Below are 15,213 nucleotides of genomic sequence, written 5' to 3' on the forward strand. Positions count from 1 at the left end.
GCATTTAATTAGAACTGTGTGTGTGTGTGTGTATATATATATATATATATATATGTTTATATATGTAGTATTCTTCTATGCCGTTCGAATTTGGGTGAAGTCATGATAACGAAATATGTAGCTTGTTCGTTTCATGGATTTTAATTGAACCATGTCAAGATCATAGAAGTCATTTCTCTTTTAAAGTAAATGTTACGTCAAGATGTCCCATTCGAGTCGATTCCTTCTTAACTTAATGATATCCTTTGCTTTTTCTCGAAAAGCAAAAAAAACTTGCACCATTGCTTAAATAAATAAATATAATAAATATACAGAGATGTGTATGTATATAAAGTTTTTATAGTGATCGTGTTGCCCTTTTGTAGAGCATAAAAGTTTTTATGCTGCTATAAATAAAATGTTAGGTTATTAAAGTGGCCATACGATCCGACGGTTTGTCTTTTGAAGCTTGGCTTTTTTGAGACTGTAATTAAGCTCTTGACGTACTTTGTAATAATGTGCAAGTGATTCCATTAATGAACTGCTGAATGTGTTTATTTATTGCAGGATGAATGGGTGATATCTCGGGTCTTCCAGAAGAGCGGTGCCGGTAACGGCGGTGCCGGCAGTTGCGGCGGAGGTGGCAAAAAGACCAAAATGCCCCCCAGTATCAACTTGTACCAAGAACCCAGCTCTCCCTCCTCCGTCTCCCTCCCTCCACTTCTTGATCCCACCACTGCAAGCACCACTGCCGCCGCAACTTCGCTCGACAGCTGCTCCTACGACGGTCACAGCTTCAGTACCAGCGCCGCCGCCGCTGCCGCAGCTTCGTCTGAGCACGTGTCCTGTTTCTCCACAATTGCAGCCGCTGCAGCTGCGGCTGGCTCCTCCGCTTCCTCGACTTTTGATTTCGGCCCTCCTCCTCAGCTGCCACCGCAGCCGCAGATGTACGCAGGATATGATTCGTTTACGCGCTTCCCGAGAAGCGTGGGATTGTCGGGTTTTCCGAGTCTGAGGTCGCTGCAGGAGAATCTCCAGCTGCCTTTCTTTTTCTCCTCCTCTACTTCCTCGCCTTCTGCTTCGATTCCCCCTCCGCTTTTTCAGGGCGGTGGTGGTGCCGCCTTCAGTTGGCCATTTATGCCGGATGAAGGTGGCGGGAAGCTTTGTATGGGAGCAAGTGAGCTTGACTGCATGTGGTCTTTCTGAAACCGTTTCTCTCTAAACCATCAAGACGTATCTTTAGGTTTTCATTAGTGGGTTCTGTTTCTTTGTCAAGCTCCGGTAATCCTGATATGTTATGTAGTGTATTAATGTAGCGTCTTTAACGTCGGCATGCAGGATGCTTATCTCTATGTCATCTGTAACAGTAGGATGGTAGGAAGATTAGAGAAAACTGGTACTTTTCTATCCATTTTTAACTACTGTTGAACTAATGGAATATTGAATGTTGTAGTAATTAACATGTTTCGTATCTTGAGCACTAAGTTCTCTGATATTTCTGTATAGATTTCCTGCGTCAATTGACTCTTAATGTTTTGCTTAGTTCGTAGCAAATGATGGTGCAGGAAGCCAATTCTCTCGGACCTCATTAAGGAAAGTTTCCAAACAGTTTCCTAGCAATCCATAACCACAATATCTTTTTGAACTGCCCCCGAGGCTGAATTGAATAGTTGGTAATAAATGCATAAAAGGTTATGTAAGCAACAGCCGTACACTACAGTGGTCGTGTCGACCATTAACTCCCATGAAATGGGTATGCGCCATTAAATGTGGTTAGGTTTTGAAATGTTGGTATTGGTAGAGCTGGTTTGTACTTTCTACCCTAAAGAGTTTACTTCACTTTCACTCATCGTAGTGGCATGGGTGTTTTCAGCCTTATGTTTTGGCCAGTTGAGAGGACTAAATAATCTCACACTTTGCTTCTCTCTGTATGCATCTGCGTCAGCAGCCATAAACATGTTGTAGATAAGGGACCAACCTACATAGATATCTCTTTTGAATAAGACCCAAGCTGATGCAATAATTCTTTCGCTAAAGCTGGGTCACCATCAACATATAAATGTGTGTGTGTGTGTATATATATATATATATACGTTGTGTTCATGGATGTTATTACCAGTTTGTTGCGTACCAATCTGGGAAATTTCTCTCACTATCTTTTGATTATCTTGTTGCATGTTTTTCAACAAGTGACAATTTTGTGGAGGAGGAGGTATCAGGGTTCTGATTTCTGAGGCCTTAAATGGTGCAAGATAGGGCCCCACTTCGCCATCATCATCATCACCGCCATCATCATCGTCATCATCGCATATGGGAGTTTTTTTTCGGAGCAGAGTTTTTGCCACGTGGAGAGTAACCATTGGCCGCAGTGCAGCCTCTGCGATGATGGATCAAGATGGGAAAGGAGTCACGTGATGTGGGTGTGGTTGGCTGGGGTGTTGTGGGACCCAGTGTGGGCCCAGGGTTTCACGGAAATGGCATAGCACGCGGTGTACCAGATGGATGAAAGGGTTTTGGACTTTATAATGCATTTGGGCCTTATGCTTTGGTTTTTGAACGTGGAAAATATTGGCCGTTGAATATATATATATATATATGTATATATATATATTGCAGGTGCTCCACCTATTATCTTAAAGATAAATTAATTAGTGTCTAATTAACAGTAATTTTAATGTTTAAAATTAATTTATTAGACTAAATAATAATATTTGACCACATAATGACTGATTTAATTATATTTAAACCAAAATTCAGAAAAAATAATATGTATATATATACGTATATATTTTATAGGTATATTTAAAAAAAAAAAAAGAAAAAAAAACAAAGGGAGTGGGCTGAATCTGGAGATATGGGCTGCCAGTTTCAGACTCAAACACGAATCCAAAGCAGTTGACACGCGCCGTCGAAGCCCCGCTCTCGTTTGACGGTTTTTATTGCCTTTCCTCTGGTTCGGTTCAGTTCAAGCGTGCGAGATACAGGAGTAGTGTTTTCACTTTCTTCCGTAAACTCCTCTGTGAAGTTTTGGACAAACCACACTGTCTCTGCAATCCTGTCGGTTATGGACGAAGAGTACGCCATGGACGACGCAGCTCAGTTGCTCGAAACCGCCTCCGACTTCGGCTATTATCCTGGTAGCCGTTGATCTTTATACATTTTCTTGTCAATCTTTTTGGTTTCTGCTATATTGTTGTTGTCTTTTAATTTTTCATTTTCCTACTTTTTGCTGTCTCCGCTGAATTTTTAGGTGTTCAAAGCGATGCTGCGGCTGAGGAGTTTCTCTATCGTTTCCCTCTCGCTGTCATCATCAAGTGATCAATCTCATTCAGCGCTTGTTTTCCATTTCTTTTTAATAATTGAAATTGTGTTTTTTGATTTTTCGTCGGGGTTTGTTTGGCTGCTAACTTGTTATTGTACATAGATGTGCTCAAGAATTTCTTTTTTCTCAGCTTTTTAAGTCGCTACTTTCATTTATCATCCTCTGCTACGATCGGTATTTTTTTTTTTTTGGTTGGGTGTTGAATTGCTGTATTTCTAACTTTTGTGTGCACGCAGGCAAACACTCACTTTTACCTCGATGCATATACTGTTTGATTAGTGTTTTGAAACACATTGTTCTAGGATCTCAGTACGTGATGGTCTTTAGCAGAGACGAGGGCTAACTCCAACTTATTTTGTCCCCGGTTTTCACGTGCAGTGCTTTACAAACCAGACTGCAGTATCCTGGTTTAGAAGATGCTCTAGTTGCTGCTCTAGAAAAGATATTTGAGACAAAGTATGGGGCCTCTTTAATCCCACACTACATGGTACGCATTTATTTATTCGTGGGGCTCCTAATATTATTTGCTTGTTCGTGCCGAATTGTAATGATTATATTCCTGGAATTTTAGCTTCCTGGAACCTCTATCTCCTGATGCATTTCTGGGAAGTTTCAGCTGACAATTTGATGTCTTGAAACGAAAATTAAATTTCTTTATGCAAATGATAAAGTATCCTTCGTTAGTGCTAAAAATTCCATCCCACTCATCTTAGTCAGTTGTGATGATAATTAAATTTCTGTTGCTTAATTTTGGTAATTGTTTTTGGTTAACTTTGGTGTAGATTTCCTGATTTGCGTAGTTCATGGTCCTTTTATTTCCGTTATTTTTTTTTGGTAGTTACCTATTTCTTCCAATTTCTAAGCAGTAAAATATGTAAGGACATATAAGGACCTGGTTGATATGCTTCAATGCTTTGTAGTTTTTCTAAATGCCGAGTAACAAAATATATCAACTTATAGAACTAAGTACATGAGTTGAGGAAAACTAAATATATCTGTCCATTCTCTTCTGGGAATGCAATCTCTTAGTGCATAACATAAGTTTTAGGCGAGTAGGATGTTGTAGGCACTTCCATATTCAGTTTCAGATGCAACTGAATTACTAGCAGGAGTTTCCTTGTAGTCGCTGGTTGTTCCTTGGTGCCTAAGCCCTATACTGTTTTAGCTTTTCCATTTCTTTCAGTAAAATGAGGTACAGCTTGTGAACCACAAGTTAGTTTTCCAGCATACATCATTCACATGGAACGGTACAGTCTCGATACTTTACAAGAACTGATTGCCATTGATTTTTTGTGCTTTTGCTTCTATATGCACGTGCTTGCGATTGTTTGCATCTGTTTGTGGGTCGGTGTGTTTGAATGCATTTGTATGTTTGCGTCACGTGTGTATCTGTCCTTATACGCATGCTCTACGTGTTGTGGAATCGGAAATTCTGGTAGATCTAAAGTGATTGCACCTTACATCTTCCATGTTTGTTATTGGTTCAGCCTTTTGTACAAGTTGGTCTCACAGCAGATTCTCCATCAGTCAGACGTTTAGCTTGCAAAACTGTATGTATACATACACCTTTTCTTAGTAATTTTGATTTTTTTTTTAATGATTATGGTTAGCAATGATGCTTGTATAATTATACTTAATATTTGGAGATATTCTATGTAATATATTCCTTTTCGAGTTACAGTATCACTAATTGTGTTAATGGAATATTTTGAAACATGTACTAACCATTTATTATATAATCAAAGTTTCAAATTTTTTAGAAATAATCAATATTTTAATTTGTTTGTCAACTTTATTTACTAAGGTCTCAACTGTGTATGAGAATGATATTAGTTCTTCTTTTGTCTTTTGATTCTTTCATAGTAGTTGGGCCAGCCAGTCTATAAGGTGGCGCATAAATTGATGGTTAAGTTGCCTTATTTAGGTAGCATTATGGACTTATGCCCACTACAAATCTTTTTGGCATGTAAATTTTTGGTGTTATTTAAAGGCAATGGTAGCATGTTCGACTAAGTTGCACTTCTGATCTGACATATACAGAAGAATTGCTAAGTGACGATTAGAAGCTAAATATAAATGTGTGTTTTTGCATGTTGATATTTGTGGTCTACATATCAATCCTCATGTTACTTTGCTGTGATTATTTGCCTATTAACCCGGCCCTTCTACAAGGGAGCACTTAACTTAAAGGTTAACCCACTTTATTTCAGGGTTGCTACGTATTAATGCTTCTTATGAATCATATTCAGAACATGTATATTTGTGATTAGAACAATAGCATGTCTAACATTGTGTTCTTCTGACATGTACAAAACAAATGTCAGTGAGGAGCATTATATGCTAGAGGTTAACTATGTGTGCTAACACAGTTCATTTTGCTATTATTCTAGTAGATCCTAAATTCATGGTTGTATGCTCCAAATTATTTTTATTATTATATCTTCCTAGTTTCTCCAACAACATGACAATTTTGTTACGTAACCTTCCATTGAAAAATTGTGTAGGTCACTTGCCTTTTGGAGAATTTCGATGAGAAGACACTCTCTGCTGCACAGCTAGTTATTGACTATGACATATATCCTCTTTTGCTTGATAGCCTAGTTAATGGGTGAGGAGTTATGGAATTGAAAATAATCTCTGTATTATACATAATCTAGCTTCCTGTTTATGAAAGATGTTCCTCTCTTATTTTGTTAGTTTCTCTTTTTGGTTAGATATGCATAGGCACACATTTATTTCCCACACTAGCACACACATATACACTACTTATGCATCAATAAAAATGTATAGGGTAGGCAACAGAAGGGAAAATCATGGTATGTGGTAAGAATTGGCATACAAAATTAGTGTAAATTTTTGAAGACCAGAAACACATATGCATGCTACTTCTGGTGCAATAATGTCTTAAAAAATAAGTTGTGGAAAGTTATGGTATCTGATGAGGAATCAACATGCAGAGGAAATGGAAATTACAAATACCATTATGGATTAAAGCAAAGGGAGCACTTTAGTGTTGATAATAAAATGGTTTTATGTAATCATGATTTTATAGGAATGCAAACTGAAAAAAGAATTTATCTTATGCGAAATTTATTTTTCTTGCTATAATTTATGTCGAAACAAACACGGAATTACCATTTGTCGTAGGATGAAAAATATTGAATGGTAAGGTAGGGACATTAGGGCTACTTGATGGGTTTTGGTTTAACTTAAAATACCATGGTTACTTTGGGGAAGGAAGAACATAATATGATGATGTTCAGCATCCTTGTTAGAGGAGTAACAATTTTGGGGCCTATTGTGTGAAATCATGAGTTAGGGCTGTCCGATGGAATCTTTGACCTTGCATTTTGTATGAAAGATGAATGCTCCATGAGGATAAACGATTTGGTACATTAATAGATGTTGCTTTCAATTGCGTTCTAATCTTATCGATGGCTTCTTTTTCCGCAGGTTACATGTTCATTTTAAACTTTCTGGGTTATTATTTGTCTACTAAGAAGTTAAGTTTGTTCACAAGTTTGCTTAAAATGCATTTTTTCTCCTATTCTGTAGGGAAGAACAAGTAGCAGCTGCCTCAGTGGATGCAATCAAGAAGTTAGCTGGGTTCCCAGAAGGCATGGTGAGGACTTGCTATTCTTTTTCTCTCCTACGTTATCTTGAATCAATATTACGTAATAGAATCATAGTCAACCGTTATGCAAATTTTATGCAGGATATCATCTTCCCAGTTAATAAAAATGACGCTGCACATCTTGGTAACTTGGCAGCAAGATGTTCGTCAGTGGTACGATAATTTTTACCGTGTAGCTAATTGACTTAATCTTCTGTACTTGAAGGTTTTGGTTTCAAGTATTCTTGGAATGCTGGCCCGTTTTTATGGTACTTGTTGAGAAAAAATATCAGCTCTTTAGATCCTTTATACAGGGCATTGGTTATCTTAGGTTGGAAAAGAGGGGTGATGATTTGTGACATTACTTGATTAACTAAAATCGGGTATTTTGAGGCTGCTGTATTGGCCAACTTCTCATTTGTAACAATTTAGTGACTTTTGTATTTAGGCTCCTTTGATTTAAGGCTTCTAATCCACTTTACTTTTGTCCATATCATTAGGCAAATTTCAGAAAGTTATAATTTTCCCTCCATAAGTTGAGTAACTTCTAACACTACAAGCAATTTCCAGGGACGTGTCCGTGTTTTATCTTTGATAGTGAAGCTATTCTCTGTTTCCAGCAATGTGGCATCAGTAATATACAACTCAAACCTGCTTAGTTTGTTGGAAGCAGAAGTCAACAATACAAATGATACCCTTGTTGTATTGAGTGTACTGGAGCTTTTCCATGAGGTTTGCTACTAATAAATTACCTTTCATACTCATATATCTCGGCTGATGCTATTTTCTATATTCTCTTTTTTTGAAATAAGCTATTTTTCATATTCCCTGTCTTAAATTTGTAGAAATAGACTGAATTATTTTAATCCTGTCACTTCATCAGCCAAAGTTTAGTGCTTCACAAATTCTAGTATCAGTGATTGAATATTTCATGGCATTCTTTTATTCATATATGAACATATATGGGTTTTAACATGTTTTTGTTTTGAGTGCTTTATGGATGAAGTTGGTAGAAATCCGGCATAGTATTGAGTTCTTGTCAAGGACCACCCTTCTGCAGTTACTACTTTCTATTATCAGGTATTTATTTGAGGGCTGAGCTCCCGTAAATTACTTGTACATTGAGGGATAAGAAACTCTGTTTTTCCCTTTTTGCTTCTGTTATCTGCCTTATGTTTCTTTCCATTCTTATGTAGTGACTCTTCTAAAGAAACAATTTTAAGATCGAGGGCAATGATAATTACTGGCAGGCTTCTTTCCAAGGAGCATGTATACATGCTTGTTGATGAATCCAGTAAGAGACTTCAGTTCATTGTTGATGAGGATTTTTCCATATTAATCTTTGTCACATTTGCATTCCAATATGTAGTGTTTAGGCAATATTATGTAGTAGAAGGCTTCTTGAGCACCTTTAGTGTCAGCCCGTACTTCCCTTGTGTGTGTAAATTGAGCTGAGCAGAGATGAGTATGTTGCTGCTTAACCTTGCCCTTTGATATTCATATTAAGCTTTGCTAGTTTTGGGCTCAATGAATCTTTTTTGAACTTGTGTTAAAGATGTTTGGATGAGTTTGCAAGCAGCTCATCAATCATGATAAGTCGAGAGTCTAAAGTAAACAAGGTGAAATATTTGTTTTACTCATTTCTATCCTTTCTTCCTTTGTGCCTCTCTCATGGTTCGCCTCGTGTAAACATGGTTAGCTGATGAGAAACCTACAGTAGAGAGCATGTCCTGGAGCTTAATTTAATGTGCCCTAGCGACCACAATCATTCAATCTGACGTAGAAACAGATTTTTATTAAAGAAAATGTCATCTTCTTTTGTACATCCATTAAAATCTGCATCTCACATTGGAAAGGCTTGTCTTAAGAAGCCCATCACTCAGCTATTCGGTAAGAGTCATTAGGTTTTTTGAGCTTTAATTTAGGTATGGACTTGGCTTAATCATTTGATTGAACAAACTGATATGAGCCTACTGAGGTCGCACTAGTTCTCTGTGATTGTTTAGTTGCAGCCTTCTTCCTAAGATTGCTTGCAAAGTGCCTTATGTGTGCACCAGTGAAGTTTGCATCAGCACAGATCAGCCCATTATTATGCATTACTTTTGGCCTGAAGTACCTTCAGTTCTTGAGCTCTGTCCTTTTATGCATCTGAGCCTTACTTCTCTTGCTATATGTAACTTATATCTGTAAAAATTACTCCCTCTTAATGCAGGTGTCAAAGCTTTGATTTCAGCGATTGATAGAAGGTTTGGATTGTTGGAACATCAAGATACTGATGAATGTGAAACTGCACTTGAAGCATTTGGTGAAGTTGGGTCATGTAAGTATATCATTTGCTGCTAGTCTAGGGAAACAACTGCCACATTATTGGCAGAATTTCATATGAGAAAGCTGTAGCCTTCTTCTTCAGTTTGGTTCCTTTCACTCATCCTTCTCTAAATTCAGCAGCTTAATCATCAGTTGGAACTTGTTATTTTCTTGTCTAGTTGTCCGACATGCATTTTTCAGGGTATTTAGCTGTAAACACCATCTTATGTTAACATCATCAATATTTACAGTTCTTTTAGGGGAAAAGTGCCTTGTTATTTGTTGCTACAATCTTGAATGTTTGACCGTTTATATTACTGCATCTCTAGAAACCATTAAATAACAGGTATTGAGTCTCAATTTTCTTTTTTACCTCTTGAGATAGTTAATAACCTGAGTGTCACAAGCTCAAATAGCTAATTTTTTCTTACATATGAAAAGGCCAACTTGCCTTCCCGTCACTGTAGATGTGAATGATTTGAGGGTTTCAGACTATAACTTGGCTTCTTTTCATTCCATTGAGATTCAGTTTTAAGACTCCAAATTTTATGTTGATGTTCCTGATTCTTTTAGCAATAAAAGGAGCTACCTTGATACTGTCAATGTCACCACCTGCTGCAAGACATGTTATTAATGCTGCTTTTGATCGCCAACGACATGGTAGACAGTTGGTGAGCACTTTGGATTCTTTCCTTTGTTTTTTCTCTTAAGAAGTTGTTTTACTATTATTATTTTTTAATTGTTGTTTAAAAAAGAAGTGTAAGGAAAAAAGTTATAGAGATAGAGAGGAGAAGGAATCTTTGAGCAAGAAGAACAAAAGGAAAGCTGAAAACAGCAACAGAAAACGGAAAGGCTTCAGAATTGTTTCTCAATTCTTTTGCAAGCTAGACAATGGCAGATTTCTAAAATTCCATATGCCTTAGCCCAAGAGAAGCCGAAAACACCGTCATACCTCTAACAAGAGCGGGGTAAGGGGCTTGTTCATTAAAAACTGTGGCAGTCCACTTCAACTATAAACCAAACACTCAGCGAAAAGAACTCTACACCTTAAAGCTTTAAGCTCTTTTGACCTTTCTTTTAACTCAACCTGTCGAGTGGATGGAAAAGAAAGCTTCCAAGTTAGAGTGAAAACTTCACATATCCAAAAGACTGCAAAAGCTTCAGGCTATAACCTCCCAGCCACATAAGAACAAATGATTATTCACCTTCAAACTCCAGAAACACATCACACAAATATCAAGAATGAGAGTGCAATCAGGTCTTCACGTCTGCGACAAGTTGTTAGTTCTAATACTATCCAGTACAACAACCGAAATGAAGACTTGAACCTCTGATGGGACCTTAACCTTCCAAAAGAAGCTATTAAGAAACCAAAGCTTGATCATGAATTAGTTGTCATAAAAAAAACAAAAGAAACTGCAAGTGAATCTTGAAGCTTTGATGGATTTTTTCCTTCGTTAATCATTTGTTTATTGACCCCTCCCCACCGGCCGTCAAGAAAAAAAAAGAGAAGAAGAAAACTGTATTAGACAGAAATCTTTAGGGTGACTTCTTTTTATGAAGATTTGACTATTCATCTGATGGATCTTGCTTTCTTTTTTCCTTATAGAAATGTTATGTTCAACTTCACATTTTGATTGTAGAGGTTGTTAGACAGCTACCAATTTGGCAGAGGCATTTATGTTGGTAGCCAGTGTCATTCCATATAAAGGAACTTTTTCTAATGATGGTGCCTTCTAGCCCTTCCTTAGGACAGGTGCACGGGATTTCATGTAGTGGACACTTATTCAAGTTTATGCAAAAGAGAAGCACATAGCAGTTATAAATTATGCTTATGTTTCTTATTTTCTTTGCTGTATGTTTAATAGTTGAGAAGTATTCATATCTAATGTCTGTGGAGAAGTATATATGAATTGAGATTAGAGAGATAACCGGAGTTAGAAAATTATTGAGGAATTGATCAAGTTTTAATGTCTCTCACATGATAAGAATTATAACTTTGATGTGGTTCTAGTTATTTCAGTCTTCTTCTACGTCTCTCACATTCTTCAGTTTCACTGCATTTTATGGAAGTTTGGACATTATTTTTTTCTTAAGAATCCAAATTGTTTGTGGTTTTGCATTTATCAATAAAAAGATTTAAAAATCTAACGACCAAATAAAATTGCATGGCTGTTGAATCCGTAAGCTGAAAAGATTTTTCAATAGAGTTCATGCTTAGGATATTGAAGTGCAATGCAGAGTGTTTACTGATTTATTCCTCAATAGTTGTGACTCTGGTATTGAAATTTATCGTTGTATATACTGCAGGAAACATGTACATTTGCTTATTTCTGATGTGGTTTTAAATTCTACTACAGGCTGCCATGCATGCTCTTGCGAACATTGGGGGAGAAAGTCGACCAGAGAATGACATTGTCCTTAATGTTAATGCTGAAGAAAGCCTTCGGCGTTTAGTATATGGAGTTGCATCAAAGAGCACGAAGCTAACACCCTCAGTGAGCTTTTCTCCTCTGTGTCTCTTCTTCACGACAATATTGGAAAAGATTTTATATGTCAAAATGCATCTTCGAGCCAATAATATTACTTTTTCCGGCATATAAATCACTCCTTTACATCAAGTCTAGGTTTTGTGCTTTTCATATGTTTGTAGTTTCTTAATAATGTTAAGTTGTTTGTACAACTGACAGGAGCTTTTTCTATCTGTTCTTCAACAAGCTGCAGAATTTCGTCTGGCGGTGAGAATTAAGAATCTATTATTAGTAATATTATGGTTGCCTGGTCAAATATGATGAAGCATTAATTCCTTCAAGAAAAAGGGAACATTAAAATGATGTCCTTGTGTTCATGCCTTGCATGATGAAGTCCAAGCACTTCTTTGACATATGATTAAAACTAATTCTGTTATTGGTCTATAGTGGTCACAGTTGTGAAATACTCAAAAGATGCTCAACTTTGGTGAAATATTTTCAGGCTTACAGAATAATAACAGGGTTGGTTGTTCGGCACTGGTGTCTAATGGAGATCTGCTTGAAACAAGAGATAATAAATATAGTGACTGATGCAACTACTGAATCCACAAAAATAGGTCTGCTTTCTTGTTCCCATGTTAACATTTAGCATTATGATCCTTGGATGCTAGTGATTTGTCTTGCTTAGCAATGAAGTCGCTTTATATGAGAGTATCAATTTAAATTAAAAGCACCCACCTTTAATAAAGAATTGAGAGGTGTCTATTCATGATTTTGGTATAACAGTTCAGCACACAAGTATTATGCCCTTGTGAAGGTGTGTTGGATAAAATTTTTGAAATTTTCCCAAATTTTCTTTTGTGAAAGAATTAATATGATATCCTTCCTATTGGGTGTGAGTGGCAATCCTCTGGGATTTGGCAGAGACTCTGTTGAATTTAAATGGGGAGTAAACAGCTCTGCAAGTGATGAACTTTAGGCGAGGAAGAAAATTGAAGTGGATAAGGAAAAGAAAAAATTCTCTTTTTGATACATCTTGAATTCTTTTGGTGATTTTGAGGGAAAGAAATAGAACAGAATTTGAGGAATGGTGTGTTCTCTACATAAGATTAAGGATAACTAATTACGCTATTTCCAATGAGAGACTTGGGGACCCAATATAATTTTCTTCATACACCTAACATATGTGTTCCTTTATTGCCTTGCGATGAACAATGCATTTTCTTTGTTAAAAAAATTATTAGAGAGAGAGAAAGAGTAGGAGGGTAGGATATGCTTTTGCAACAAATTGAAAAGCAAAAAAGAGGCAAAATTCACAAGTTAGTGGCTCAATCCCTTGCCGATCCCGATCCTTGGAAAGATCTCTCCAGCTTTAACGCAAAGCAAAGCTAAGTACTAATTTGTCCAAAAATGAAAAGGGAGATTGGAATGATCCTTTTCTCGCATTCCTTTCCAGCCACAAGACCCAGAAACCAGCAAAATGACCTTCTATGTAGCAAGTTTTGTTCCATCGTAGTAAATCCATGTGCAAAAGGGGGTATCAAAGGCTTTCAGGGAAGGGAGACAAACCCAATTACACATCAAAGATGTCAAAAGACTAGTCCGAAGCAGTATTTATATCACATTGCCATGAAAGAACAGATGACTGCGATACTCAAAGACTTCTTAAAACACATCACAGAAATATCCAGAAAGAACGCACAATTGGATCTGCATGTATGAAGCAAATCATTAGTCTTTACCCCGTTAAAAACAGCACTCCAAATACATAACTTTTTACTTTAGAGGGAACTTTTACCTTCCAAAAAGCATCAGTCTTTGGCCCTGTTCTAATTAGTTGGCTGGTGCCTACGGTAATTAAAAAGGACTTACAGATATAGGCACCAGAAGATTCTCAGCTCTATCTGAAGTCAGATCTTGGCACAACACTAAAAGCCTCCAGAGATAAAAGCAAAGACATCTGATCAACAGTTTCTCAATTGGTAAGATACCTGGAAAAAGCACGAATTCCTAAAGTTTGGCTATCTGAATGAGACATAACAGTGGAAATAGGAAACATTATGATCCAAATATACACATTTTTTCAATTGAATAGATCTTTTTGAACCCAACAAGTAAATTCAAGACATCCCCTTCTTTGCTTGTCATTTGTATGCTTGGACTCCATAGTTGTCTGATTGGTCTGCAATGATCAAGTTGCAGTTGGATGTTTGGCCCTTTCTAGATGCTTTTGTTTTCCAAGGAGCTTGATCTCAAAACTTTTAAATGGAAAGGATGAAAAACTATGCTTCTAGATAAAGATAATTATCTTGCTGTTGGGGAATCATATAAGGTTCTTAAACAAATCAAATTAAGAACAAACCTAGGGACATCTGTTTTGCAGTTTATTTTTCTCCATGGGAGTTGTTTGAAGATATCCATTCTTAAGCAGTTTGTTCTTTTATTTTGCAGGCTTTAGGTGTCCCTTTTGGGATGCTGTCCCAACAATAGGTTTCCTTTTTTTAAGAAGCATTAAGCTTGCAGTCTGTTTTATTAATTTTCTTTCCCTTGCCACTAGGGCTGAGATTGATTTAAATTTTATTTCTATGAAACTAGAATAGGAATTCAATATAAATGAGAGAAATTCTGAATGAAAATAACGTTTTAATTGCAAGTCAATTTCATATCCATTGTGATTTCTTCCTTGATAGATAGGAATAAGTATGTGACTTCGTGAATCCTTTTAATTATGTTTGCTTGCAACCACCAAATATATAGTTTATTTTCCCAAGAAGAAATCTCACCATACAAGGAACAAAACTTATCTTTAATCTGCTTTGCTTCTTCTGCATTATCTATTTTCTTCTCGTTCTTTCCTTTGTGGATTGAGCTATCGGTATTCCACGAATTAATTTGATTCTTGCTGGATTTCTGTTAGGCTGCGTGTTATTTCTTATCGTTTTCTTTTCTTTCTAATCCTAAATTGATCAGTATATTTTAGGTATGGAATCTAGATATAACTGCTGCAAAGCAATCCACAAGGCTTTCACATCAAGCAAACTCGCTAATGACCCTGCTCTTGCAGGAGTGGCCGAGAAGGTTCGAATCCATAATTTACACGCTTGCAGTTAGTGTATTTTCTTTTCAGTTGATATGCTTGGGAGGAGAACTAGATCTTAAGCTCTTGATTTGGAAACAATTCGAGCGATGAATGATTTTGACTCCGTATTTAGTAACAATCTCCATTTGTAAAACCCTTTAGAATTAATTCATGGTTTTTCCTCCAAAAGTGACCGGACAAGCCTTTTCTTTTGTTTTTTGGTTTGTGTCTGCAGTTGCAGGAAGCTGTCAGAAGTGGTCCATACCTTGCCAAAAAGCATCTCGAATCACAGCCTGCAGTGATGACAGCGGAGAGATTCTAGACTTGGCCATCGTGTATGCTGCAATGTGAATCTCTCTTTTTGTCCTGCCAATGTTGGTCTGAACTGTAAATTATCATAATAGAAGTTCAGAGTACCATAATCTATGTTTCTTTTTAACAA

The 15,213-nt window shown here is 36.8% G+C and overlaps 2 protein-coding genes across 2 annotated transcripts in view; both read left to right on the forward strand.

The window, feature by feature from the left end:
* LOC110808876 (protein CUP-SHAPED COTYLEDON 2) overlaps nucleotides 1-1,323 on the forward strand; it is a 2,412-nt gene extending 1,089 nt beyond the window's left edge. The window contains exon 3 of the mRNA XM_022034496.2: nucleotides 547-1,323. Within this exon, the coding sequence (XP_021890188.2) occupies nucleotides 547-1,185 (639 nt within the window). The 3' untranslated portion in view covers nucleotides 1,186-1,323. The remainder of the gene's footprint in view (nucleotides 1-546) is intronic.
* Nucleotides 1,324-2,880: 1,557 nt separating this feature from the next.
* LOC110808875 (ARM repeat superfamily protein) lies at nucleotides 2,881-15,213 on the forward strand. The gene is made up of 17 exons (XM_022034495.2): nucleotides 2,881-3,116; nucleotides 3,230-3,293; nucleotides 3,680-3,788; nucleotides 4,789-4,851; nucleotides 5,806-5,909; nucleotides 6,857-6,923; nucleotides 7,017-7,088; nucleotides 7,485-7,646; nucleotides 7,921-7,994; nucleotides 8,111-8,208; nucleotides 9,127-9,234; nucleotides 9,795-9,892; nucleotides 11,582-11,719; nucleotides 11,912-11,959; nucleotides 12,195-12,309; nucleotides 14,673-14,770; nucleotides 15,007-15,213. Exons 1-17 carry the CDS (start codon nucleotides 3,044-3,046, stop codon nucleotides 15,091-15,093), a joined length of 1,578 nt encoding a protein of 525 aa, XP_021890187.2. The 5' UTR covers nucleotides 2,881-3,043; the 3' UTR covers nucleotides 15,094-15,213.

Source organism: Carica papaya, chromosome 4 (genome assembly GCF_054855325.1).
Source record: "Carica papaya isolate Zhongbai chromosome 4, ASM5485532v1, whole genome shotgun sequence".
Lineage (NCBI taxonomy): Eukaryota > Viridiplantae > Streptophyta > Magnoliopsida > Brassicales > Caricaceae > Carica > Carica papaya.

What these genes read in the sequence shown, in the direction of transcription:
- LOC110808875 (XM_022034495.2), top strand. Translation starts at nt 3,044, where the DNA reads ATGGACGAAGAGTACGCCATGGACGACGCAGCTCAGTTGCTCGAAACC. An exon ending in CAGCAAGATGTTCGTCAGTG is followed by an intron (nt 7,089 to 7,484) that starts GTACGATAATTT and finishes AGCAATTTCCAG; the next exon opens with GGACGTGTCCGTGTTTTATC. An exon ending in GCACGAAGCTAACACCCTCA is followed by an intron (nt 11,720 to 11,911) that starts GTGAGCTTTTCT and finishes TACAACTGACAG; the next exon opens with GAGCTTTTTCTATCTGTTCT.